Consider the following 27,580-nt stretch of genomic DNA (forward strand, 5'->3'; position numbering starts at 1 on the left):
TCAATCTCTCAAAATCACCAATTTTATGAATAGTATATGTAATAAAAAACACAGTACAATATCCCTTCAATCCATTTTTTTATGTTTAAAAAAATGAACTGCAGTACGCTTCGTGTCTTATACCAATCCGATGGAACTCCTTTTATTTCTCGGGCTAGTAAACTTCTTTGTTGCTGAAAACACAAATAAAATATAGCAGCATAGTTGATAGCATATTAACAAAAGAAAAACTTTGGTTGTGTTTGAAAGTGCACTTTTATTGCTAGTATTTGCCGAAATAATTCAGTGATGCTAACTGCAAGAAGTTTAATACTAGAGATATTTAAAATGAGCAAACAGTTTCAATATAAGTAGCCACTCAGTGCTGTTTTCGCGTTTAATAGTGTAAATTTCTATCATGGATCTACCGACCTAATATTTATTACTCATTCATCGATACACAGATCCATCTTAGCAACTTAGCTAATAAAGAAACTGGTGCAGCTTTTCAAAGAGGCTTAGATTTCTCGGAGAAAAATGGAAAGAGAAAAGAAATAAAAGAGAGAAATGGTCTTAGAGGTAAGAGTAAACCGCAACAGTTGCAAGTCTGGTCTTAATGATTCCGTGACGAACTCATTAACTTAATTGAATATGTTTTTGGTCATTACCCTTTGGATTTTGAGATTTGATATCACCATGGCTTAATACGTTAAAAAACAGGTCAAGGCTTCATGTTTTGGAAACTCACGCTCATTTTTTAACCCGTATTTCTATTGCTATGAGATCGAACAAATGGGGGACCTCAACACCTGTTTTGTTCGATGCTCAAAATGAAAGAATGAAAGGGCGAATTTCGTAAATCACGGATACTTGAGTCGGCAGTGAGTAAGAACTGCATGGTTTGTTTGCAAAAGCCATCATTCAGTTTCCACTTTGATTAGTAATTGGTATACTGTTTGCTATGCAAAAGACAAGAAGAATTTCCATTTATGGATTTCTTTAAGTATTACCAAAAATCGGCGTGGCTAACGAGAATTGTTTGTTGAGTAACATTTGAATATCAACTCTCCCGATTAAAGAATGAACAGGCAAGTTCTCTTGCTTTAAATTTTGGAAGAAACTGGATAGTATTGAGTGATGTGCTGGAATAAAGCGCAGTGCTTTTTATAGGAGTCCGAAAACATGTCAGCAAGGAGATCATTTAATTCATTCCGTGAAAATTATGGGTATCAAGAGATATCGTATGCACGGGCATTTTTGAGCACCACATTTCGTAATAGAGCTTCACTTTGTGAAGGAAGAGAACATTTCTCACTGACGGCTTATAGAGCAATATTACAAGAAGGGAAACGAGAAAAAAAAATTCCCACTTAAGAAGGCCATCGAAGATTATTTTATCGCAAATAATGTACTGATCGAGAGTGACTTATAACCTTGGAATCGCAGGCATCTAGCACAGAAATTGTTTTCGTTTAGTGTTATCCAAAACTTAGTCACTGGAATATTATGCAGAAATTTATTATACAACGATAGTAGCATGACATTTTTGAAGAATTCCAGAAATACGGAAACTGAAATGTGTGCACAGAAGAGCATCTATTCGTTAAAGAAATGGTTTGCAGAAGCGAAAATATGAAGAATCCATTGGTTTCCTAAGAGCCCGATTTGGGGAAGCCACTCGATCTTTTAATCTAATTTTACTGTGCAAAAAATTTACCAAGACTGTTTTGGAAAACACACACAGAATCCCCCGGAAAAATGAGCTGTAAGATTCTACAAACCCATCAAGGAACTGTCTAAAGTAATAGTGAGCGATAGCACTTGTTCCGGTTTTTCTTGGCTACCACTTATACACATGGATATGGCTCTGCTCTGCAATTAGAGCTAGATAACTTTTTTTATCGTTAAGCTTTCTGAGCGATAACATAAAACAAAGCTGTGAAGGGCTGCTTTGATGTGTGGCTATAGTAGGTTTTTACGTTTTCGGACTGGATGGTTGTTTGCGCCTTCTGTCACCAACGGCACCCAGGTACCTTTTTTTGTTTTGTTTCGGGTGCATAGGAAAAAAATGGTATCATAATAAGAGAATGGACCCTTGGATTTCAAAGCGACCATTAAACGGAGAATTTGAACCGTTTTTTTCTCAATAGACTGGTGCAGCCACTTCAACCGATATTTGAGATCCGATCGAAATTATGGGTGTAATGTGCTAAGAAAAGTTGACGAATTACATCGTATAATGAAAATAATGAAATCCTACTTGTCTATGAACACATTCTTTAGTTGGCAAGAGCTTTTCTTCCTGTGATATTGTGCGAGAAATTTTCCAATAGCAATGTGCCAAAAGATTACTGTCACTTATATAAACTTCATAGAGAAGAAATTAATAGTTATTGTATCCAGCCCTAATGCTTTTCCATTCAGGATTTACTAAGCCAAGCAAAAAAAAAAATGCATTGGGTATCTATATTGAGCACTATTCTGCTTTTTTGTCTTTCAGCGGCAAGTGCTTCACCTGCCAAAACAGTGATGTACAATAAGGTACCACTACTTGTGACAAACGCGTGTATGAGAGTGTTTCGTAAAGTTGGATGGGAGTATACGAGCGAGAGTCCATATGCCATGCCATCATGTACTTTTGAGCCGGCATTTCAATCAATGCTGTACTGCATCTATGAAACATTGGGCGAAAAGGGTTATTCGAATAAGACATTTGAAAATACATTTAATACCGTCAAGTCAAGATGTGCATACTATACTAAAACACTCCAGAACATGACGAAGGCTGAATTTTACGATTCGCTAAACAATGGAACAAAATATATGGTGCCTTATGTGAAAGGTACTTCCAACCTTACGTACCCTGTTGAAATGGACGCCCACACAAGAAAAGCATATTATCGGGCATGGCATGGTTTCTATGCTAACTTGGATATTGGCAACACATATGGTGGTATAATATGTGCTTATTTTGTGGTAACTATGTTGTTTGCAGGCATTCTTCATTATATGAATTACACTCCGTTCAAAGTTGTTTTATTCAAGCAAAGATTTGTAAGATATCTGAGGGGTTACTTTACACTACCTACTCTTGCGGGCAAGCATGCGTCCGATTTTTCCTATCTCAAGGTATTTACAGGTTATCTACCCACGAGATTTGAAGGCGTTATCATTATTGGATACCTTGTGCTTCATACGGTTTTCTTAGCATACGGATATGAATATGACCCTTATAACATAATCTTCAAGTCTCATAAGGTACAAGTTTCACGTTTTGTGGGGGATAGGAGTGGTGTTCTCTCATTTGCACACTTTCCCTTAATAGTTCTTTTTGCAGGTAGAAACAACTTTCTCGAGTACATCTCCGGTTTGAAATACACATCTTTTATTATGTTCCATAAATGGTTAGGAAGAATAATGTTTTTAGACGCAATGATCCATGGTGCTGCCTACACCAATTATACAGTGGCTAATAATACCTGGAAAAGAAGCAAAGAGGCTACATATTGGCAATTTGGAGTGGCTGCGCTTTGCTTAGCCGGTGTGATGTTGTTTTTTTCATTTGCAATTTTTAGAAAGCATTTTTATGAAGCTTTCCTGTTTCTTCATATCGTTTTTGGTGCATTATTCTTTTATACGTGTTGGGAACACGTCGTAGAACTAAGTGGTATTGAATGGATATATGCTGCAATTGCTATCTGGGTCACTGATAGACTTGTTCGAATTGTTCGCATGTCATATTTTGGCTTTCCCAAGGCAACTTTGCAACTGATCGGTGACGATCTCATCCGGCTAACAGTCAAAAAACCAGCAAGGTTATGGAAGGCGCAACCTGGACAGTACGTTTTTGTGTCATTTTTACATCCATTTTATTTCTGGCAGTCGCATCCATTTACTGTTTTAGATTCAGTAAGTAAGGAAGGTGAGTTGGTTATTATATTGAAAGAGAAAAAGGGCGTAACAAAGCTCGTAAAGAGGTATATTTCTCGGAATGGGGGTTCAGCTTCAATGAGACTAGCTATAGAAGGACCGTACGGATCTTCTTCACCAGTTCACCACTATGACAATGTGTTGCTACTAACGGGGGGAACCGGTCTGCCTGGACCAATTGCTCATGCCATTAAGCTTGGGAAAACTTCAGCAGCAGCTGGGAAGCAATCTGTTAAATTGGTAATTGCAGTTAGAGGTTTTGACGTTCTCGAAGCCTATAAGCCAGAAATAATGTGTTTAAAAGACTTGAATGTACAGGTCCACATATATAATACGATGCGGATTCCACCAGTAACATCTAATGATAGCATGACTATCTCTCAAAAGGATGAAAACGTTGATGAAAAAGTTGATGAGAAAGACGCTTTTAAGGAAACTAGTTTAGATAAGTCGTCTAATCCCTTTGATTTTGAAAGTATCGTGTTTCATGATGGAAGACCTGATGTAAAAGAACTTCTGCATGAGTCTTCGGAGTTGAATGGCTCACTTGCAGTAGTTTGTTGTGGGCCTCCTGTGTTTGTTGACCAAGTAAGAGATCAAACAGCAAAGACCATTTTAGCAAAATCATCAAAGGCAATTGAGTACTTTGAGGAATATCAAAATTGGTGATCATTCATGGATTCTTTTACTTTTAACAGTATAAACCTGAACGTTCTTGGCCTTGTAAGAATAAAATTTATGTTTAGATGAGAAAGACAAGAATTAGCCTGAGTCCAGATTATCACAACATATTATATAATAACAACTTCAAACAAATTAAGTAGAGTCAATTTATTTATGCAGCATATTTAACACTCAGAAATGCGCAATATTTTTCAACTAATCAGCAAACTTCCAGGTACATTTGGACGTTTTTCCCATAGTTTACGAACAATAATGTATGATACTGACCGCAACTTAGTACGTAAAAAAAAAGACTTCAAAACTACCTTACTCTCGTTATCATTGCTCAAACAATGTTACCTATAAGATTACCAAACGAAATAAGTCTATAAGGAAATTCAGCCAGAAAGAGAGCTATTTCTGCCTAAAATAGTGATTCAATTAAGTCCGCATCGGCTGATACTGGTCTGCAATTTCCGTGCTAGTTGCATTTTTGACTTTCAAGATAAGGTGATCTGCCCTTGGACCCATAAGGGGACCCACGGTTTTAAGCATAGTAAGATACAAAAAGGCTTATGAGAAGCGAGGTTTTTAAGAAAATATTGTCTTTTGCATTTAAGCCTCATCTTCATGGAAAAGCCTCTTGATTATTTTCGAGGCGTTTTTGTAGGGAAGTCGCGAGAAGCTGTTCCCTTCTTGAAAAAGGTAATTATAAATAAGGCATCGGTAAAAGAAAGGCCCAATATTTTCAAGAGGGAAGAAAGAAAGCACCTGATAATTGTTTAGTATGGCTCGTCAAAAAGTAGGCGGTGACAGTATATTTCGAATTGATAAAACTCAAAAGAAGTCAATTCCTGAATGTCTTCACTTTAATAGAGAAAGGCACATGCCCATCGCTAGGATATTGGGCACAAGAGGATTTTTCGTATTTTCAAGTAAGCAGTCTTATGACAGATTCAAAGAGACAAATTTTAATATCAGCGTTCTTGACTCAGAAGGTGTAGGTGTCCCATTTCTGCACATTGTCCGGAATTATAACGTTATTGGCCATTTGACAGGAAGCTCACCGGACTTTCATATTTATAAGTACGTTTTACAAAAAGCGGAAGATCCGCCTTTGTACTCTGAATCAAAGGTTATCTGTGAGGACAAGGCATTTCGTTTATGCAAAATACCTTACTGCGAAATTTACAGCCATCTTAACTTTCTTAAAACCAAATATGATTTTTTCTACCCCTCTGGGACTCAGTTTCACAAAAAGTATCAGGTGGTCAAGCAGAACAACTTCCGAGATCTGGATACTTATTTGGATGGTTTACATTTCCATTGGCATGTGAAATTTTATAGTGATCATTATCGATTGATGTACTTCAATGAATACGATTTGGGTTCTTCAAATGATGCAAGAGCAAAGAGGAAACAAAGTGATGCTCCAGATATTGATATTGTAGTTGGCCACTATACAAAAAGATTTTCCAATTTCATCCCCAGATCTATATCTAAGTGTTCCGAACTTGTTATTGGAGAGCAATCCCGACCTGACTCCCTTGGCATCTCCTCTGTTCCGGTCTTAACTGAAACATTTGCCTGTCAAGGGGCGTTAATTCATTACCTGGAACATATAGAAGAAAAAAATAGAAAATAGAGACGACATTGATTCACCTGTTAATTGCGGATGAAGTTTTATTTAATTTGTCCCACTGAAAAAGTGTAGTTATAATATATTTCGCAGGGAAAACTTATCACATCACGGTCCAATAATGAAACTTGATGGGGTATAATTTTGGTTGAATACAAATTATTTCATGAGTTCATTTGGGTGTTAATCTAGCAAATAATGCATGTGCTTGCTGAACCCGATACATGTTGAATACACTATAGGATTTCCCTGCAATTGAGTAAGAGAATTACTATATTTGTAGATAATACTAATTTTCGATTTGAATATACAGACAACTCAGAAATAGATTAAGTACTTTTCATATAATATGGTAGTAAAACCAAAATGATAGATGCATTATTAAGGAAAAGATCATAATATAGTAGGATACCACTTTTAAAGTCATTTAACGAACAATCTGTATAGTTGAGCGTCGATAAACTATTTAGGTTATAATGTTGAAGATAATGAGTGCGATAATAAGTGTTGTGTTAAACATTCATTTGACACATATGTTGGATTCGATTGACCTAGTAACATAACTAACACGTTAAGAGTGTAAAACGGGTTAGTTTTTTACTATCGATGTATAATAGCTCCTCTCTATATTACCACATATTAAAATTAAGCTTCAGACTCATTATTTCGCTATTTACTAGATGTTTCATCAATTTAGTTTTGCTATTGGGCAGTCTTTTTCACTTCGTCTATGAATAACGCAAAACATGCTTTAAGGGGAAAATAATGTTTCTGACATCTATTTTCTTTCAACAACTCGTCTCAAAACAACAGAACAAAAACACAAACGTGGATATGAAAAGAGCTATAACATCTTCCTCGAAAGTAGGGGCTTACAAACGTTCTAAGTTGGACATAGAGCATGACTTTGAACAATATTACTCGGTAAACAAGAACTACTATCCAAATCCTATTACTAGGAAGGGCGCAAATCAATTTAACAATAAATCCAGGACTAAACCGATAGAAATCCTCGAAGAACTGCAGAAAAAGCAGGAAACGTCATTTGAGGATGTCAGCACTCTTGTGCATTGGTTTAGGAATGATTTACGTTTGTATGATAATATAGGACTATTCAAAAGTATAGAGTTATTCCAGCAATTGAAGGTAAAAAACGAAAATGCCAAACTGTACGCGGTTTACATTATCAATGAACATGACTGGAGGGCTCATATGGATAGTGGGTGGAAATTGAAGTTTACCTTGGAGGCATTAAAGAGTTTAGAGAAATCTCTTGCAGAGCTACATATACCTCTATTTGTATGGGAATTCTACACAACTGAAGGAACTATATCTAACTCAAAAAAATTCGTTGAATATTTCAGAGAAAAATGTTTGAACTTGAGCTCTGGAAAATCTATGATAATCACTGCTAATATTGAATATCAAACAGATGAACTATATCGTGATATTAGGTTGTTAGAGAGGGAAGACCAAAGACTACAACTAAAATTTTATCATGACTCCTGTGTAGTTGCTCCCGGTTTACTTACCACAGGAAAAGGTACTAATTATTCCGTTTTCACTCCATGGTATAAGAAATGGGTTTCTTATGTAAACAATCACAGGAAAACTAGCTCTGAAATCTGTCATATCCACAAAATTGAACCATTGAAGTACAACAAAGTGTTTAAACTGCAACCGTTCCAGTATTCCTTACCGGATGAATTCGTTCAGTATATACCCAAGTCGAAATGGCACTTGCCAGAAGTTTCGGAGAAGGTAGCTTTATCTAAATTGAATGATTTTTTAAAGATAAAAGGTTCCAAGTATAACAACGAAAAGGATATGCTTTTTTTGGGTGGCACTTCTGGACTAAGCTCTTATATAACTACTGGTGTACTTAGTACAAGAGTGGTAGTTAATAAATCCGTTCAAGCTTGCAACGGACAGATTATATCGAAAGGGCTCAAAGATAATACCTCCACCCAGAATTTTATCAAAGAAGTTGCGTGGAGGGATTTTTACAGACACTGCATGTGCAATTGGCCGTATACGTCTATGGGGATTCCTTATCGATTAGACACTCTCGATATAAAGTGGGAAAATGATCCTGTGGCGTTTAGGAGATGGTGTATCGGTAATACGGGCATTCCTATTGTGGACGCTATAATGAGAAAACTATTATACACAGGTTATATCAATAATAGATCTAGAATGATCACAGCCTCTTTTCTTTCCAAAAACTTATTAATTGATTGGAGATGGGGTGAGCGCTGGTTTATGAAGCACCTAGTAGATGGTGATTCATCGTCAAATACAGGTGGTTGGGGATTTTGTTCTAGCACTGGAATTGACGCTCAACCATATTTCAGAGTGTTTAATATGGATATACAAACAAAAAAATATGACCCAGAGATGAAATTCATCAAGGAATGGGTTCCCGAATTACGCTTACCGGAGAGTCAACGTTCAACCAATTATCCTGAACCTTTAGTTGATTTAAAACAAAGCAGAGACCGAGCTCTGGAAGTTTATAGAAGTTCATTGTGATATTGTAACTTATACGGATTAGACAGCAGGGTATCATTTGTTTTTATTATTTTTTAAGATTTTTTGTGAGCAAAGAGATTTGGTGCTCCTTAAATTGGGGACAAGATCTGTATAATTTATGTAGCAAACATCTACCAGAAACAATACCGCAATTTCGCTTAACGTCACTGTATATCAAGCAACAAGCTCTATAAATCGTAGTGAGAATACTCACTCAGTTGGCAGTGGTTTTAGCCTTTAAGCTGAAAATTATTGAAATTTGTCATCAAGACTTTCCATACTTGATTCACGGTTATAGCCAATTTCGATTTAGATGCTCAAGAAATTATTCGTTTGAAGAATAAATAACGACTACTAAACTATGTAACACATAGAAACTTACGGTAAAACTGCAAATAATAAAAATAAAAAAACGGTGTAGGGAAAACAAATAGATAATAATCAAGCCTAGGATACATGATAAATACTTATATCCATCTCTTTGACAAATGCTTGGGTGTGACAAGTGATAGCTGCATCAATGAAAACCAAACAAAAGATGCTCTAGTTAGGATGTTCAAAATAATGATCTCTCCTTTTTGGTCAGATTCTGTCTAGGTATGTGAACTTTGCCAACTCATATACTGTAGGGTGAAATCAGATTGGGCACGCTGAGGTCTGTCTTGCATTTGTGATTCTCTATCAAGAGTAAGCGAAAAAAGGAAGGTGAAGTACAATACAGCTTCGATGTTCGTCCGATAATGCTTTTAGGCACAAAAAGAGGCAGTTCATGGAACGGTTAATCTTTCCAAATACTTACACTATGGTTTACACCATTCTTTCTATTCCTCTTGTGTAGAGAAAAAGGCAAATTCGAAGAATCAGTAAGAAAGATTTGTTGAATATATTTTTCCAGCCTTCAAACTAGCATATCACAATAATTTATCAACTACTGCTACATCCTCCAGAGAGTGGCTATAGTACCCACAGATGAAATCAACAATGACTAAAAGTATGAAGTTGATACTGGAATCAGACTTAGCATTCCTCAAGTCTCAAAGACAAAAATTGTATCACTGATCACAGTTTATTCGAAGAGGATAAGAGTAAAAAGTACGCCTCATAATTCATATTATGGATTCAAGCATTTCAGTAATTGCCAATAATTTAATGCTATGCTTGCAAAAATTTCTCTGCAACGCCAATAAAACAGAAATGGTAGAGCCCCGCCCTAAGCTTTGTGCAACTAGATACCTGTCTGGTGGATGAAATGACTTTCAATAATAATATGAAGGGGCTACAGTTATAGATAGGTTTTTAAATGACGCCTATTTTTATTGATTGGCTGCTTATAGCGGACGTCTATTCGATACTTTTATGGACACATTTTTTGTTTGATATGTTTGTATATTGAAATAGCCTCTTTATTAGAATGGACAACATTTTTTTATGCATAATTACTGCCAATTAGTGTAGTAATCATGGGACTCAAAAACACTTTTATTTCTTATTGATCCTGTATGCATGCATAGTTAATCATAGGCGTGAAATTTCTATTCTCAAATATGTGGTTGTCTTAAAATGTAATTTCTGTCTGCTTTTTGAGTATACAGCACTGTCCACTGTAAACTTGTCCATGCATGAGGACCTGCTTACACAATGATAATCATCGATTTGAATTTAATTAAGGTAAATCTAATCGCCTTAAGTTATTTTTTAGCTAAATATCAAATCTTATCTGTTATAACAAGCTCAAAGGTACATAGTGCTAATTCAGAAGATATGCTTCAAATTTGAACATAAAAAGTTCGCAAAATATTGTTAGTGTTGGAATAAGTGATTACTACTATACATTTATTCATATAAATTGGTGTAGTTGATGACAAACATTCTTTAACATGATACTAATAATGTTGGATAAATGAATACAAACATTCTTATGATGATACCAATTAAATTGGAGTAGGCAAATTCTAATAATAGAATTTCCTGCATAAGTAAGATAAAGATCTATTAATTGACCTGAACTTAGTATATAAGAAGATGAGTTATCGCCAAAATTCTATCATCAATGTTCTGAATTATGTCTGAACCATTGGATTTAATATAACCAATCAACGTGTGTTTTATATACCTCTCTTATATAAATTAAGAAGGAACGACTTATTCTTAATTATTACAACTTACTAAACAACTAATTATCAACAGTTAGCAATGGATTATGTAAAAACACCTGCACTGCAAATTATTTTAAAAATCACGCTAAAGAAGAAACAATGCGCCTAATATAAAAAAAGGTTACTGTTTAACGTCGAATTTATAACTAGCAGTAACGACAGTATTTTTCTCTGGATTATAATTCCAGGAATATTGTTGGGGTGCAGAGATTTAACACTGAGTATAATTTAGATCGTATATCATTATGAAAAGTTTTATTTACAAACAAGTGAAGCAACGCTACTGTAGTAAAATATCCTTAATCTCATCTAAATACCGAAACGGTACTGAGTCTTCGAAGTGTATACTTTGCCGCGCTTCAAAAGAACACAATCTCTCCATTCATCACGGTTAATGGCATCAACATATCTGCCTTGTTGAACGGCAAATCCCGATCTTGGTACAAATTTGCCACATAGATTGTCACCAGTATACAGATGGACTGTTGGTTCTGTCGTGGAAACCTCAAAGTGGAGATGCGACTCTGGATGATAGGCCTTGAAAACGGGAACCAACTTGTTTACACCCACAGAGTCGGTAGACTTCAAATTTTTGTTGGCATCGATAATGAAAGTGCAATCAAACACAGGTTCATTATCCTTCAAAACAGTAGGTTCAGCAGAATCAAAAGTAGCGATATTCCTTTCAACGAACTTTCCGGTTGGAAGTAATGCCCCCTCTGTAACATCTAGCGATTTGTTCGAGCAGACCCTAACTTCGGTACCACATATGGACTTTTCATTCTTGACCTTGTTCAGGTTGAAATAAGAGTGGTTGGTCATATTGATTGGTGTAGCATCTCCGCGAACCAGCTGCGCTTGATATTCCATGTCCAAAGTCATCTCAGCGACATTCAAGGTGTATTTTACTGAAACTTCTAAATCACCGGGGAATTCATTTGGGTTGGGTTGGGTATGATCATCCAACAACTTGAACTTAACAACGTAAACTCCTTTGGAAGGATTCTCGACAGGACCTGCTGTATACTGCTTGAGGTTCAAAGAACTGACACTGCTGTGATTTGTGTTACCGCAATTGTTAACAGTCAACTTGTGAGGACCATCTTCCAAACTGAAAATACCCTTGGCAATACGGTTGGCATAACGACCGACGGTAGCACCCATCATATTACCATCTGTTAAATAGTCTTCTACGTTTGAATATCCTTGAACAACCGATTGATTATTTACCCTCAAATCCACTAGAGTAGCACCAAGTGGTGCGATGGTGGCTTGAAACCTTTTTTCATCACCAATTGTGATCACTCCGTATTTGTTATTGCTGTCACTGTTTGTCATTTGTTGTTTGTTATATATTTGTTGTTCTTTTTTCGCTGTTTGTCATATAACTTGATCAGATAAGCTATCAAAACTCAACCTGATTCCTATTTATATGTCTTAAAGTATTCTTGGTACGTAGAAAATACTTTCGTTTTCATTACCTATTGCTGTACCTCCCCGCATTAGAATAGGTTATATCAGAAGCACGGGGTAGAAAGTTTATTTCATGGTACCACTTAATGTGCTAGGCTGTCAGATATTTCTGGTTGATTTCCTTATGATCAGTCAGCTACACAACGGAAACATAGTAAACAAGAAGGGAAAACATTAAGTGTGTTCATCTTACACACTGCCTATAATATTACTGTGGGGGTTTTACGAATGTACGTAAGATAGTAAGTATTTTGGGGGCTCGTCCTATTCAAATTATGAAAGAATCTCATGTACTTCCCGCGCGATTGCGTGATTATATTTTGTATCCCCGTTCATATTCTTCTTTATATCGCCCCTTATGACAATTACCCCAGCAGTTTTATTGAGGATTCTTCGCATCTTACAGCAAAATACGTACCGGAAATGAATTTTTCTATTCTTGTAGATAGTTTATGGTTACTTTCCGATGTCACCCTTTTTGCAGCCAAAAAATGTGCTTTTTATTAACTTTAAGGTTGCGTTTCGGACTAAGTACTCAAAACTTAAAAAATAATAAAGTGGGGGTGAAAAATAAAGTTTGCGTGGATTGGGTGGCGGGGTACCAAAAATATGCATATGAAGGCACTTAGGCACATCATTATATAACATTCCGGCCCAAGATGATGACGTAAACGTTCGAGGATAAAATTACATAATGGTGTATTAGACTCCTATTCTAAAAATGATCAAAACCCGTAGAGCCTAATGAAAGGAAAGTGACTAGTAAAAAATATCATGCTAGGTAAATATGAACGGTGACCTCCTTGCCATCGAAGTTTATCTTTCCGGTGGTGGGCGCACCTTACTGGTATAATAGTCCATATATTTATGGGAAAATATGGGCAACGGAAGGTATAAAGAGGGAAGGTTGGATAACACAATTTTCTTCCGCGACTGATGGTATTTTAGCAACGCTCTAAGACAAAATAAGAAAAGAAAAGAATAAAAAAAAATTATATCTCTAAAATGAGTTCATCTATTGATAGTGATGCAGGGATTCAAGGTGCTTCTTCTGTTGAAGTTCATGTCGCACCGCCTGTGGAAAAAGAGTGGTCTGATGGATTTGATGACAATGACGTTTTAAATGGGGATTCAATAGAGCCTCCAAAGAGGGGACTTCTAGGTTACCTCGTCATCTATTTACTCTGTTATCCTATATCCTTTGGAGGTTTCCTACCTGGTTGGGATAGTGGTATTACAGCAGGTTTCATCAACATGGACAACTTCAAAATGAACTTTGGATCCTACAAGCACAGTACTGGAGAGTACTACTTAAGCAATGTTCGTATGGGTCTTTTGGTCGCCATGTTTAGTGTCGGATGTGCTATAGGGGGTGTCTCTTTCGCCCGTTTTGCCGATAAGTTAGGCAGAAGGCTAGCAATTGTGATTGTGGTATTGGTATATATGGTTGGTGCCATTATTCAGATCAGTTCAAACCATAAATGGTACCAATACTTTGTCGGTAAGATCATTTACGGTCTCGGTGCTGGTGGTTGTTCGGTGTTGTGTCCAATGCTTTTGTCGGAAATAGCACCCAAGGACCTGAGAGGTGGGCTTATTTCATTGTACCAACTGAACATGACCTTTGGTATTTTCTTAGGTTATTGTAGTGTTTATGGAACAAGGAAATATGACAACACTGCACAATGGAGAGTGCCTCTCGGGCTTTGCTTTTTGTGGGCCCTGATTATCATCATTGGTATGCTATTGGTCCCAGAATCACCCAGGTATTTGGTCGAATGTGAAAGACATGAGGATGCATGTATTTCGATTGCCAAGATTAACAAGGTTTCACCAGAGGATCCATGGGTACAGAGACAGGTTGAAGAAATCAACGTCGGGGTGCTCGCCCAAAAGGAACTAGGAGAAGCATCATGGAAGGAACTTTTCTCAATTAAAACAAAGGTTCTTCAACGTTTGATTACAGGGATCCTAGTGCAAACCTTTTTGCAACTTACCGGTGAAAACTACTTTTTCTTCTACGGAACTACCATCTTCAAATCTGTCGGGCTTACTGACGGTTTTGAGACCTCAATCGTTTTGGGTACCGTGAATTTCTTCTCCACTATCATCGCTGTTATGGTCGTCGACAAGATCGGTCGTCGTAAATGTCTATTGTTCGGTGCAGCTGGAATGATGGCTTGTATGGTTATATTTGCTAGTATCGGGGTGAAATGTCTTTACCCCCATGGCCAGGATGGTCCCTCTTCGAAAGGTGCAGGTAATGCTATGATTGTGTTCACCTGCTTTTATATATTCTGCTTCGCAACAACATGGGCACCAGTCGCTTATATCGTGGTTGCTGAGTCGTTCCCTTCGAAGGTCAAGTCCAGAGCTATGTCCATTTCAACTGCATTCAACTGGTTATGGCAATTCTTGATCGGTTTCTTCACACCATTCATTACCGGCTCGATCCATTTCTACTATGGTTATGTGTTTGTTGGATGTTTGGTTGCCATGTTTTTGTACATATTCTTCTTTTTACCAGAAACAATCGGTTTATCTTTGGAAGAAATCCAATTACTGTACGAAGAAGGTGTGAAGCCATGGAAATCCACATCTTGGGTTCCACCATCAAGGAGAGGAGTCCATTCAGAAGAGACTGAGACTCAGGATAGAGATTGGAAGAAAATTTTTGAAGTTTTCAAAGGCTTCTAATTGATCGTTGGGATCATATTCTTGCCGTTTTAGGCAGCATTGTATATTATGCTCTACATATAAATGTGTAATTTTAATTTGTGACGAATTTATGAAGGTCCACGAAGCTATGAAGATCGATACCCTTACATGCTGGTATGTGTTTACCACCTGAGCACCAGTTTATTCAGAAAACAGTATTATGTCTGATCGTTTCCTTTTTTTCTACAAAGCGAAAGGAGAAAGCTTAATGTCTGTGATGTGAATATCGAGGGCGATGGCAGTGACCAACACAAATATGTGTGTTATTGAGTAGTTATTAAAAATCATCGAGAATGCATTGACAGGTATATAATACGTTACATGACTAAACAAAATAATATAAAAAAAGTACAAAAACACATAATCTATCCCAGATATCTGCTCATTACTATCCAGGCACGCGGATCGCTTTCTAAATTACACCTGGTCTAGAACTTCGTTCACAGCGGCAAGTGGTCCTTTATCATAAACAACTTCTAGCGAGTGAGTCAATTGCGCAACAAAGTCCTTGTTATCACGAATTTCAGGGCTGAAAAGGACCTCGATGTTAAGTAGCTCGTGAGGATCCTTACCACCCTTAACAGCAGCAGCCTTCAAGGTATCTGCCATGGGGTCCTCAATTTCGAATGGTTTGCCGTTCATGTCGACACCGGTCAAATAACGGAACCATCCAGCCACACACACTGCCAACAACTTATACTTGCCGTTAGGCTTGCGCAACTGCTCGTAGATCGAAGGTAAAACGTACTTGGGCATCTTACCTGAGCCCATCAAACAGATACGTGCAACGGTGTCCTGAATTGCTGGATTGGAGAATCTCTCCAACACAGACGCAGTGTATTCTTCGAAATCCACGCCTGGCACCTTAGGTAACAATGGGATGACTTCCTCACGCATCAAAACACGGATGTACTTGTTGATGGTTGGGTCGTTGACGACCTCGTGTATATAGGTGTAACCGGCCAAGTATCCAAGGTATCCCATGGCTGAGTGCCCACCGTTAAGCAGACGCAATTTCATCAGTTCATAGGAATCGACATCCTTGACAACTTGAACACCGACAAGTTCCCAAGGAGGACGGCCGTCAGAAAAGTTGTCTTCAAGAACCCATTGGATGAAAGGCTCTGCAACAACGGGACATTGGTCCTTAATTCCCCAAGTGTCAGTGACGTACTTGCGCTCCTTGTCAGTGCAACGTGGTGTGACACGATCAACCATACAGTTAGGAGAAGTAACCTTCTCTTCGATCCAGGCAGCGAACTTCTCATCCTTCTTTAACTTGGCAAACGCAACAAGCATAGCCTTGACTGTGATACCGTTTTGAGGCATGTTGTCACAGGACATAATGGTGAAGGGAGTGAGGCCTTTCTTGTAACGCAGCAATAGAGCCTCATATAGGTAACCGTAGAGAGTGGCAGGATTCTCTGGATGATTCAAATCGTTGACAATTTCCGGAGCATCGGTCATTAACGAGTTTGTTGCTTCACTATGGTAATAACCGTTCTCGGTAACGGTTAGAGAAACAATATGTGTATCTGGGTTGGCCATCTTTTCGATGACAGCCCTTGGATCATCGGGTGCGTACATGTATGCGGTGATGGAACCGACAATGTAAGCGTTGGTTTCCTTGATACCGCGCTCTACAACTGTGTATAGACAATCTTGGGCTTTCATAGCATCGCGCATAAGGGCATCTGCCTTCATTAAACCAACACCACATATTGACCAGTCCTTCAAGCTGTGATCCTGCATCAAACGGTTCATGAAAACGGCCAAGTGGGAACGATGGAATGCACCAACACCTAGATGAACAATACCCTGTTTAACGCCTTCTCTGGGGTAAGTTGGTATTGGAAGGGTGGATTGAAAACTCTTGAGAGTTTTTGCATTCAAGCTGGTAGCTGTTTTTTCATTGGACTTTGTCATTTTTGAAGTTTTTACTTTTCTTCTTTTTTTTCTTTTTTGTTGTTGTTGTTATTGATATCACTTTTATGTGTTGAGATTAAGAGAGAAGTATAAAACCAAACAATTGCACAGTTGGAATCAGCTATTTATATGTGAAGTTGAACGATATCTAAAATTTCGAGACACTAACTCCCCCACATCTTTTCCCCTGGAATATGATGCTTCCCAATTATAGTTAGCTAACATAATACGGTGAATAAGTGTTGGTCATTTTTCAAGAAGACGGTGCATCTATGTATTTCACCCGTTACCTCGCAGTTAGTAGGGAGACTTTAATGCTTGCTTGATGCTTGCCGTAAAGCTAATGCAATGACGTATTATTATGGTGTGTGCTGCAACCAAATATGGCGGGCTAAAAATAAAGAGAAAGTGCATGCGAACTAGACCATTGGTGGGGCAAGTTCTGAAAGATTTTTATGTCCGTGCCAAGGAGGGAGTGATTAGGTGGTGGGATAACGCGGGGTAGAACGACTCAGGCACAAAGGCAAAAAACCAACAAGGCACGGGAACAGGCACGAAGGCTACCCCACGCTGCACCACGCGCGATACCTTATTTTTCCAGGAGAAACTGCAGGAAGCTTAGCTGTAGGTACATGCTATGTATGGTACGCAATGCATAAGTTCTCGGGGATGATTCTTGGTAAGCAACAAACAGATTATGTTGAAGTTGGCTAGCTACGTATAGCTTCAGCATACATCGGCCTATCTCAGGGATGCACAATGAATGAGTCTCGTCTCTTTCAAGGACTGTCTTCTCAGCTGAAAATTATTTTGCTTTATTTTTTTCGACATCCAGAGTTTATAATACTGTATTTATTTCCGGCATCGTATCTCCTTTCTCCGGTCAAACAACGCCACTACGTCAGCCCTCTCATCTCATTCATCACCCCAGTTATGATAAACTTAAGATGACAAGTAGGCCTTTCTCATTTCAGTGGACTAAAATTTGACGTATAAAAGAGTTAAACCATTCAACGTTATGAAAAATAGCTTTCAAGTGAAAATGAAACCATTGAATACTTGACAAGAAAAACCAAGAAATTACAAAAAACCATGTCTCAAACTACTAATCCTTCTGTTGTTTTGAGAAAAGTCGGCGACATCGCCATCGAGCAAAGACCAGTTCCTACCATCGAAGACCCCCATTACGTCAAGTTAGCCATTAAAGCTACTGGTATATGTGGTTCTGATGTCCACTACTACAGAAGCGGTGGCATTGGAAAATACATATTGAAGGCACCTATGGTACTTGGTCATGAGTCGAGCGGAGAAGTTGTGGAAGTTGGTAACGCTGTGACAAGAGTCAAAGTCGGAGACCGTGTGGCTATTGAGCCCGGTGTCCCTAGCCGTTACTCTGATGAGACCAAGGAGGGTAGGTACAACCTTTGCCCACACATGGCATTTGCAGCCACTCCTCCAATTGACGGTACTCTTGTGAAGTACTATTTATCTCCGGAAGATTTTCTTGTGAAGCTACCGGAAGGTGTTAGCTATGAAGAGGGAGCCTGTGTCGAGCCACTATCTGTCGGTGTGCACTCTAACAAACTCGCAGGAGTTCGCTTCGGCACCAGAGTTGTTGTATTTGGCGCAGGGCCTGTGGGGCTGTTAACGGGAGCAGTTGCGCGTGCATTTGGTGCCAGTGACGTTGTTTTCGTTGATGTGTTTGACAACAAGCTACAAAGGGCAAAGGATTTCGGTGCTACAAACACTTTCAATTCTTCCAAGATTCCTACTGACAAAGCCCAAGAATTGGCTTCTGAAGTAGAAAAGCTTCTAGGCGGAAACCATGCAGATGTGGTGTTTGAATGCTCGGGAGCAGATGTTTGCATTGACGCTGGTGTCAAAGTAACCAAGGTTGGGGGAACGATGGTACAAGTTGGTATGGGCAAAAATTATACCAACTTCCCAATCGCTGAAGTTAGCGGCAAGGAAATGAAGCTAATTGGATGTTTCCGTTATTCGTTTGGTGATTATCGCGATGCGGTGAACTTGGTTGCCACAGGAAAAGTTAATGTCAAGCCACTAATAACGCATAGATTTAAGTTCGAAGATGCAGCTAAGGCCTATGACTACAACATTTCCCATGGTGGAGATGTAGTCAAGACTATAATCGCCGGTCCCGAATGAGAAGGCAATTTTTTTCAAGTTTTTATATTATGAAGTATGACAACATTGGTTTGCCGATGTATTTTTTTTTTAAGTAGATCAGTCTATCACGGTTCTTGGGTTTGTTCATATGTATTTATAAACGTAGATGAACAGAGATAGTAAACTGTATATAAGGGCAATTAAAAATTGTTGAGATATTCAATAATAGTGAATAAGTTAGAAACACCACCTTCACAGTAATGAATAATTTTTTGTCCTACAAAATACTATATACTATAAAAGAAAGTAATCTAGGATTTATTGTCAAGAATAATTTATCTGCACGTTTACTAAATATCTCGTTTACCCAAAATAACCACGAGTTGAGTATGATAGTATGAATTACACGGGTTCTTTGTTTAATGGCAACTTTAGGTTTTAGGGTCTAGAAATGGATGTCACGCTGGACGAGGGAATCTAACGAAGGTTACTTTGCTGTATCACACTAATTTAGTTAATACTGAGCCAAATATATGGTTACATACCACAAACAATTACTCTTGCACCACCTTTTTCATGAAGAACATGATTCATTGATCTACATTTATGAACAAAAAGAAAGCAGTAAGAAGAAACAAGGCTATCAAAGCATGTTTGAATTGTAGAAGAAAGAAACAAAAATGCGATCAAGCAAGACCTCAATGTTATCAATGTCGTATCCGAAAAACAGAGTGTGTTTACTTGGGAGAAAAGGCGGATAAAAATAGTATATCCATCCCCAACTCTATCCTAGATACAACCCCTTTCGATATTAATCACGTGGGTTCGAAAGACAATAGTTGTAAAAGTGAGGAAGCAAATCCTCTAGTAGGAACTAAATTTATATTCCAAAAAGAGGATAAATGGCTGGCTTGTGGTGTAACCTCTATGAGGACAATATTTCATTTGCATTGCAACAGTAAGATTAATGGATACTTCACAACTCCTTGGAAAAAACTTAAGCAAGAAAGGAATATATGGAAGGCTAAGAATAATTACTCTTCTCAGTTTGACTGGTCTTTACTGGGTGAACCAAACATATTGAGAAATGGCGAGTCACTTATCGATGCTGTCTGTAGGGTCTTACCTTCTTACGAAGAGGTTGAGATGCATTTACAGAAATACTTTAGCGATACAATGCATAAGACTTTTGAGATAGTGGATCCGAAGAAGATTATGCAAGATTTTCGCTCATATTTTATCAAGGGTTTTTTAGACGAATCTACAGGCTATCATTCAATTAGCACATTTGTACCAGCCGATACTAAAAATTTCTACCGTGTAGTTGTCATTCTCGAAATCCTGCGTATCTCATTTTATGTGGATATACCCAAGGAGCTGGATTTTTTTTCTAGATATTTAACTTCCTCCGCTTCTGAGAAGGCCTTCAACCTGGAAAAACTCCAGTGTGTCATGCTAAAAGCTTGTTATTTGGATTTCACAGCCTCCACTGGAGGTGACTTTTCCAGAATGAACATGCTCATCCAAATGGCTTGTTCGATTGCAATAAATCTAGGACTACATACCGATATAGAGGTACCGCTGTGTTCGAATGAGAAGTTCTACATTGAGAATTTATGGTGGTGGGTTCTTTATATGGATATACAGGTGTCTTTTAATATTGGTGTTCCATTACAAATTAGTGATATCAGCTCTAGTAGGCTAACATCTTCTTCAAATAGGAACAGGCAAGACCGCCTTTTCAATAATTCCATACTCATGCTCAGAAAAGTTATGGAAAAGATATATGATAAGAATTCTGCTCCAAACATTAAACTACTTATATTGGAAATCAAGGACTTCATATCTAGTAACTTTCATCCTCTTCCATTCTATATGACGCCCGCAAACTATACTTTCATGGAGAGCCTGGAAATTCATACTTTGCTATACCTATTAACTACAATATTAGACTTGTCAAACCTTCAAAGATATTACTTCCATGAGAATAGCCCTGAAACATTCAATACCACAATACAGATCTCGTTCACTTCCTTGTATATATCAATAACCGTCCTTAAAAGCTACTTTAAGATGGACATTTCTGCCCCCGGTCATAAAGCAGTCATGAACTCCAAAAAACTACCCCCGCATCTGCAGTTGGGCGCTTGGGCTACTTACCATTTACTTGGAAGAGTTATTTACGAAACTTATGGATTACTTTTTTCTACTCTCCAGGGTTCAGCAACTGCATCTTCTCCCCAAGAACTGCACGTGTGTGACTTTTCTATAGGTTCATTGAACATTTCTGGTGATTATTTTGTTAGCTTGAAGGCGGTTAGCCAAATGTTAAACTCGATATTTGATATGCTATATTCAAGTGATTGTAAAGAACTCTTGATAGTACTTAAAAGATCATATTGCTTTCTCGTTATTCTTTCGTTAGAAAAAATTAGCCGCGCCATACTCAGAAATGGAATTATGGCTAAAGAGGTAGCCGAATTTCAGGAATCCAAAGGAGAAGATAAGGATGAATCTGTACAACAAGATGACAAAGAAGAATCCGCTACCATTAAAGCTTCAGATCAGGCAACAGGCCTTTTCTGGGATCAATATGACGCTTCTATAAGTGCATGGGTTGACAATGACTTGGAACCAAGTCTCTCAGAATGGTTCGGAAACTTTATTGAATAGTTGCGATAGAATGAATTAAGAAAATACCCTTTTTCCCTATAGACCATATGTTCATTTATAGGGTATATACTTTTGAAAAACGCATTACAAATCACATCATGGATCTAACCGCTACTGTAATTGCCAATGATTTGATGCAATGTCTGTAAAGGTCCCTCTGCAACGTTAAAAATGGAAATGGTAGAGACCGCCTCTATGCTACATGCAACGCTAGATACCTCTCTGGTGGATGACCTTAATAGTGATTGAACATCTCTCAAATCGAATATATCAAACATATGAGACTATTTTATTAGGTATGTGCCGACCAACTACTTTAATGCTATTCATACTTCCTTGTATCCAGCTAATCGATTAATAATGAAAAGTATAAGTCCAAGATATCTGTTGTTGATTTTTTTTTTGATCAACAATAAAAATGTTAATCTACAGCTATCAAAGAGATTCGTTTACCATTTGTGATTCCTATCTATCTACATCCTTATAACCATGAAGGACAAAGGGCAGAATAACAGCAGCCATGTCGCATAAAGCTGAATAAATATATCCATGTGCTTAGTAGCATGTACATGATGACAAATTTGGTGTTCTTTAACATTTAAACTATGTTTATTTGACGACCATTTTTTATTATTCCGGCTATCTGACCCGAGAAAGCTAATGGTTTATTCTAGACCCGTCAAAAACGTCATGGCTTTATATCCGCGGCCTCGGCTTTTAAACTCACTCTTACAAAGCAACGAATAGTGACGCAGACAGCATTTCATCCTTTTCAAAATTACTAAACATATAAGGATAAAGATAATTAGAAAACTATCAAACCAATTCGTCTACTCATCAACCATCAACTGCGGTTGTACATAGAAACGAACTTCAAACTGACTGCTATTACAAAATTTTGAATACGGCATACAGCGTTCATCGTGCTTCTAATTTTAATCTAGATTTCAAGATACCGATCAGTATAGAAGTACAGCGGCTTAGTCAAGGCAAATAAATTATTAATATAGATTTTACTGCCATGCCCTCTTCTACAGGCTCTGGGCGTATTAGTTCTGCAGAATCCGAAGTATCCTTAAGTAACGAAAACTTTCAAACAAAACCCATAATAGATGATACCCAAGGCGATAAGATTGTAAAAATGCTTACAAGCCACTCCCACATATCTTCTTTCAACGATTGTAGAAATGATGAAGTTAATGACGATGGTGGACCTGGAATAGATGAGGATACAGTAGCCCGTATTCAGACAATAGCTCGTACTTTGTCTCATCATACATTAAGGGATGGCCCTATAGATTGGGAAAAGCCTTGTTCAGAAGCATTCGATGCTTCTGCTATTATCGGATCATTTGTTAGAGACGCTTCCGAACAAGGTATCCATCTTCGTAAAGCCGGGGTAACTATGGAAAGTGTCTCAGCTGAAGGGTTCGATTCCACCTTCCTGGAAGGACAAACATTTGGGGATATACTTTGTTTACCATGGACAATAATCAAGGGTATTCGTGAAATAAAAAACCGTAAAAGGATGAGAACAATTTTGAAGAGTGTCAATTTGGTGGCGAAGTCTGGGGAAATGGTTCTTGTCTTAGGAAGACCAGGTGCTGGTTGCTCTTCATTCTTGAAAATTGCAGCGGGCGAGACCAGTCAGTTTGCAGGCGGTGTCACAGGCGATATATCTTACGATGGTATTCCTCAGGACGAAATGATGCGACGTTATAAATCTGACGTTATTTACAATGGTGAACTAGACGTTCATTTCCCATATTTAACGGTGAAACAGACTTTAGATTTTGCTATTGCCTGTAAAACACCTGCAAAGAGGGTAAATAATGTTACCAGGGCGGAATATATCGCAAGCCAGAGAGACTTGTATGCCACAATTTTTGGTTTGACTCACACCTATAATACCAAAGTAGGTAATGATTTTGTCAGGGGTGTATCTGGTGGTGAACGTAAGCGTGTCTCGATTGCTGAGGCGTTGGCAGCCAGAGGTTCAATATATTGTTGGGACAACGCCACGAGAGGTCTTGACGCCTCCACTGCTCTAGAATATGCACAAGCTATTCGTATCATGACCAACTTATTGGGCTCTACCGCCCTCGTCACTGTCTACCAAGCCAGCGAAAAAATATATGAGACTTTTGATAAAGTCACTGTCTTGTACGCCGGTAGACAAATTTTCTATGGCGAAGTTACTGAAGCAAAAAATTACTTTCAAGCAATGGGTTATTTGTGTCCAGCAAGACAATCTACTGCCGAATATCTAACTGCTCTTACCGATCCTGACGGTTTTCACGAGGTAAGGCCCGGTTTTGAGAATACTGTACCTCGTACCGCAGAAGAGTTTGAAAGATATTGGCTTGATTCTCCAGAATTTGATAATCTACAGCGTGAGATTCAGGAGCTTAAACAAAAAGTTGATACGGAGAAAGTTAAAGCAATTTACGACAAGTCCATGGCACAAGAGAAATCCAAGGGTACCAGAAAATCCTCCTATTTCACAATTTCTTACTGGGAACAGGTTAAGCTGTGTACCATCAGAGGTTTTCAAAGAATCTACGGCAATAAGTCGTATACGGTAATAAATACATGTGCTGCCATTGCACAATCTTTTATCATCGGGTCTTTGTTTTATCAAACCTCTTCGTCCACCTCAGGTGCTTTTTCTAGAGGAGGTGTTTTGTTCTTTTCCTTATTGTATTACTCATTAATGGGGTTAGCCAATATCAATTTCGAACATAGACAAATCTTACAAAAACACAGGGTCTACTCCCTTTACCATCCCTCTGCAGAAGCATTGGCAAGTACTATATCCTCATTTCCTTTCAGAATGATTGGCCTGACGTTTTTTCTAATCATTTTGTACTTCTTATCCGGTTTACACGTGAGTGCCGGTAGCTTTTTCACCGTATATCTGTTTTTGAGCATGTGCTCAGAGACTATCACAGGGTTATTTGAAATGGTTTCTTCATTGTGTGATACTCTGTCTCAAGCGAACTCTATAGCTGGTGTCTTGATGTTGGCTATTTCCATGTATTCGACGTACATGATACAACTACCTTCAATGCATCCATGGTTCAAGTGGATTTCGTACATTCTTCCCATTAGATATGCTTTTGAATCGATGTTGAACGCAGAATTTCATGGGAGACGTATGGATTGTGGAGGTACTTTGGTTCCTTCTGGCCCTGGTTTTGAAGTTGTCTCGTCCGAAAACCAAGTATGTGCATTTGTTGGTTCTAGGCCTGGTCAATCCTGGGTTCTTGGTGATGACTATCTGAAAGCACAGTTCCAATACGATTATAAGCACACCTGGAGGAATTTCGGCATTATGTGGTGTTTTCTCATTGGCTATATTGTCTTGAAAGCTGTATTCACAGAGTTCAAGAATCCCGTTAAAGGTGGTGGTGATGCTCTAGTCTTCAAAAAGGGCACAAAGAATGCCCTGCAAAAGATGCAAACCACTGGTAGAAATGATGAGGAAGTTTTTACTTCGTCTTTGACAGCGCAGGATATGAAGGACATGGTTTCCAGCAGCGATTTTAGTGGAAAGGATGATTTTGAAGGTTTGGAGACGACGGGTGTCTTCGTTTGGAAAGATGTTTGTTTTACAATTCCGTATAACAACGGAGAGCGTATGCTTTTAGACAATGTGAGCGGTTACTGCGTTCCAGGTACATTGACAGCATTGATGGGTGAGTCTGGTGCTGGTAAAACAACATTATTAAACACATTAGCTCAAAGAAACGTTGGCACCATAACTGGTGATATGTTGGTCAATGGATTTCCAATTGACGCAAGTTTTGAAAGACGTACTGGTTATGTACAGCAACAGGATATTCATATCGCAGAACTAACCGTCAGGGAATCTTTACAGTTTAGTGCGCGCATGCGTCGTCCACAATCTGTTCCTGACACAGAAAAAATGAAGTATGTCGAAAAGATCATGGACATCCTTGGGATGCAAGAGTATTCTGAAGCTCTCGTAGGTGAAATTGGTTATGGTTTGAACGTTGAACAAAGAAAGAAGCTTTCGATTGGTGTTGAATTGGTTGGCAAACCAGACTTACTATTATTTTTGGATGAGCCAACTTCCGGGTTGGATTCACAGGCCGCATGGGCCATTGTCACAATGTTGAAAAAATTAGCGCAAGCAGGTCAATCTATTCTGTGCACCATTCACCAACCTTCTGCTACTCTGTTTGAGCAGTTTGATAGATTATTGCTTTTGAGAAAAGGTGGTCAAACAGTTTACTTTGGCGATGTGGGTAAGAACTCAAGTTCGGTCCTGGGATATTTCGAAAGGAATGGTGCGAGAAAATGCCAACCAAATGAAAATCCAGCGGAGTACGTTCTGGAAGCCATTGGTGCTGGTGCTACTGCTTCTGTTTTAGAAAACTGGCATGATATATGGAAGGCGTCTCCTGAGATGAAAACGGCCAATGAAGAAATTGACACCATGATCAAGGATATGTCGTCATCTGTATCTCAGAATACTGGTATAGATTCTTCGAAGTATGCAGCCTCATATTTTTATCAATTCAGATATGTGCTAAGTAGGACTAGTTTGACTTTTTGGAGAAATCTTAACTATATCATGTCCAAGATGATGCTGTTGATGGTCAGTGGGTTGTTTATTGGATTTACTTTCTTTCACGTTGATGATAGTTTCATTGGCTTGCAGAATACGATGTTCGCTTGTTTTATGGCTATTGTTATATCTGCCCCTGCTACCAACCAGATTCAGGCCCGTGCGATTGCTGCCAAGGAACTATACGAAGTTCGTGAATCAAAGTCCAACATGTTCCATTGGTCTCTTCTTTTGATAACTCAGTACCTAAATGAACTGCCATACCATTTGCTGTTCTCAACTATATTCTTTGTTTCATTTTATTTCCCCTTGGGAATTTTCTTCGAGGCTTCCAGGTCTGGCCTGTTTTATCTAAATTATGCCATCGTTTTTCAGTTTTACTATGTTGGTCTTGCTTTATTGGTCCTTTATATGTCTCCCAACTTAGAGTCTGCCAATGTCATTATGGGATTCTTTTTATCCATGCTGATTACGTTTTGTGGTGTTCTTCAACCATCTTCCCTAATGCCTGGCTTTTGGACATTCATGTGGAAGCTATCTCCTTATACATATTTCGTGCAAAACTTGATTGGGCTAATGATGCACAAGAAACCTGTAAGGTGCTCGAAGAAGGAGCTGTCCATTTTTAATCCACCAGCAGGTCAAACTTGTGGTGAATTTACCAAACCTTTTTTCAAGCATGGCAGTGGATATATCGCCAACCCAGAAGCTACCTCGAAATGTGCGTACTGTGTCTATAAAGTTGGTGATGAATACCTGGCGCATATAAGCTCCAACTTCAGCTACTTATGGAGAAACTTTGGTATATATTGGGCCTATATTGCCTTCAACATTTTCGGCATGATCTTAATGTACTATCTTATTCAGATCAAACACATTTCTCCGATGAATATTGGCATAGTGAAAAGGCTAATGGCGAGATTCAAGCGAAAATGATTATGGTTATACAGAACATTTATATTAAATATATATATATATATATTTCCCTCGCAAACTGTATATCCTTTTTAAAAAGGCCCTATTTTTTTTTGTGAATGATTTTGTATTCATGGCAGAACATGTAGTCTTGAATGTCTTCCATTACCGGACATCGTTTGAAAGGGTGTTTGGGGATTGAATTTAAGGAGATAGACACTACAAAGCAGTCCGCCAATTACTAGGTGCTGTCCT

At 38.3% G+C, this 27,580-nt stretch overlaps 9 protein-coding genes across 9 annotated transcripts; 7 read left to right on the plus strand and 2 right to left on the minus strand.

Annotated features, from left to right (window-relative positions):
- Positions 1-2,547: 2,547 nt before the first annotated feature.
- Positions 2,548-4,578, plus strand: FRE3 (ferric-chelate reductase; the record flags this gene model as incomplete). Its single annotated transcript, XM_056226011.1, has 1 exon — positions 2,548-4,578. One exon carries the CDS (start codon positions 2,548-2,550, stop codon positions 4,576-4,578), a length of 2,031 nt encoding a protein of 676 aa, XP_056079772.1.
- Positions 4,579-5,458: 880 nt separating this feature from the next.
- On the plus strand, positions 5,459-6,217 carry SMKI15G5060 (uncharacterized protein; the record flags this gene model as incomplete). Its single annotated transcript, XM_056226012.1, has 1 exon — positions 5,459-6,217. The coding sequence occupies one exon, from the start codon at positions 5,459-5,461 to the stop codon at positions 6,215-6,217; it is 759 nt and encodes a 252-aa protein (XP_056079773.1).
- An 828-nt stretch (positions 6,218-7,045) lies between these two features.
- On the plus strand, positions 7,046-8,743 carry PHR1 (deoxyribodipyrimidine photo-lyase PHR1; the record flags this gene model as incomplete). The annotated part of the gene is made up of 1 exon (XM_056226013.1): positions 7,046-8,743. One exon carries the CDS (start codon positions 7,046-7,048, stop codon positions 8,741-8,743), a length of 1,698 nt encoding a protein of 565 aa, XP_056079774.1.
- A 2,465-nt stretch (positions 8,744-11,208) lies between these two features.
- SMKI15G5080 (aldose epimerase family protein) lies at positions 11,209-12,237 on the minus strand (the record flags this gene model as incomplete). Its single annotated transcript, XM_056226014.1, has 1 exon — positions 11,209-12,237. One exon carries the CDS (start codon positions 12,235-12,237, stop codon positions 11,209-11,211), a length of 1,029 nt encoding a protein of 342 aa, XP_056079775.1.
- A 1,140-nt stretch (positions 12,238-13,377) lies between these two features.
- On the plus strand, positions 13,378-15,069 carry SMKI15G5090 (sugar porter family MFS transporter; the record flags this gene model as incomplete). The annotated part of the gene is made up of 1 exon (XM_056226015.1): positions 13,378-15,069. One exon carries the CDS (start codon positions 13,378-13,380, stop codon positions 15,067-15,069), a length of 1,692 nt encoding a protein of 563 aa, XP_056079776.1.
- Positions 15,070-15,507: 438 nt separating this feature from the next.
- Positions 15,508-17,016, minus strand: SMKI15G5100 (mannitol dehydrogenase family protein; the record flags this gene model as incomplete). The annotated part of the gene is made up of 1 exon (XM_056226016.1): positions 15,508-17,016. One exon carries the CDS (start codon positions 17,014-17,016, stop codon positions 15,508-15,510), a length of 1,509 nt encoding a protein of 502 aa, XP_056079777.1.
- Positions 17,017-18,108: 1,092 nt separating this feature from the next.
- Positions 18,109-19,182, plus strand: SMKI15G5110 (NAD(P)-dependent alcohol dehydrogenase; the record flags this gene model as incomplete). The annotated part of the gene is made up of 1 exon (XM_056226017.1): positions 18,109-19,182. The coding sequence occupies one exon, from the start codon at positions 18,109-18,111 to the stop codon at positions 19,180-19,182; it is 1,074 nt and encodes a 357-aa protein (XP_056079778.1).
- A 567-nt stretch (positions 19,183-19,749) lies between these two features.
- On the plus strand, positions 19,750-21,816 carry SMKI15G5120 (uncharacterized protein; the record flags this gene model as incomplete). The annotated part of the gene is made up of 1 exon (XM_056226018.1): positions 19,750-21,816. The coding sequence occupies one exon, from the start codon at positions 19,750-19,752 to the stop codon at positions 21,814-21,816; it is 2,067 nt and encodes a 688-aa protein (XP_056079779.1).
- Positions 21,817-22,837: 1,021 nt separating this feature from the next.
- Positions 22,838-27,346, plus strand: SMKI15G5130 (pleiotropic drug resistance family ABC transporter; the record flags this gene model as incomplete). Its single annotated transcript, XM_056226020.1, has 1 exon — positions 22,838-27,346. One exon carries the CDS (start codon positions 22,838-22,840, stop codon positions 27,344-27,346), a length of 4,509 nt encoding a protein of 1,502 aa, XP_056079780.1.
- Positions 27,347-27,580: the final 234 nt, after the last annotated feature.

The sequence above is a fragment of the Saccharomyces mikatae genome, assembly GCF_947241705.1.
Source record: "Saccharomyces mikatae IFO 1815 strain IFO1815 genome assembly, chromosome: 15".
Lineage (NCBI taxonomy): Eukaryota > Fungi > Ascomycota > Saccharomycetes > Saccharomycetales > Saccharomycetaceae > Saccharomyces > Saccharomyces mikatae.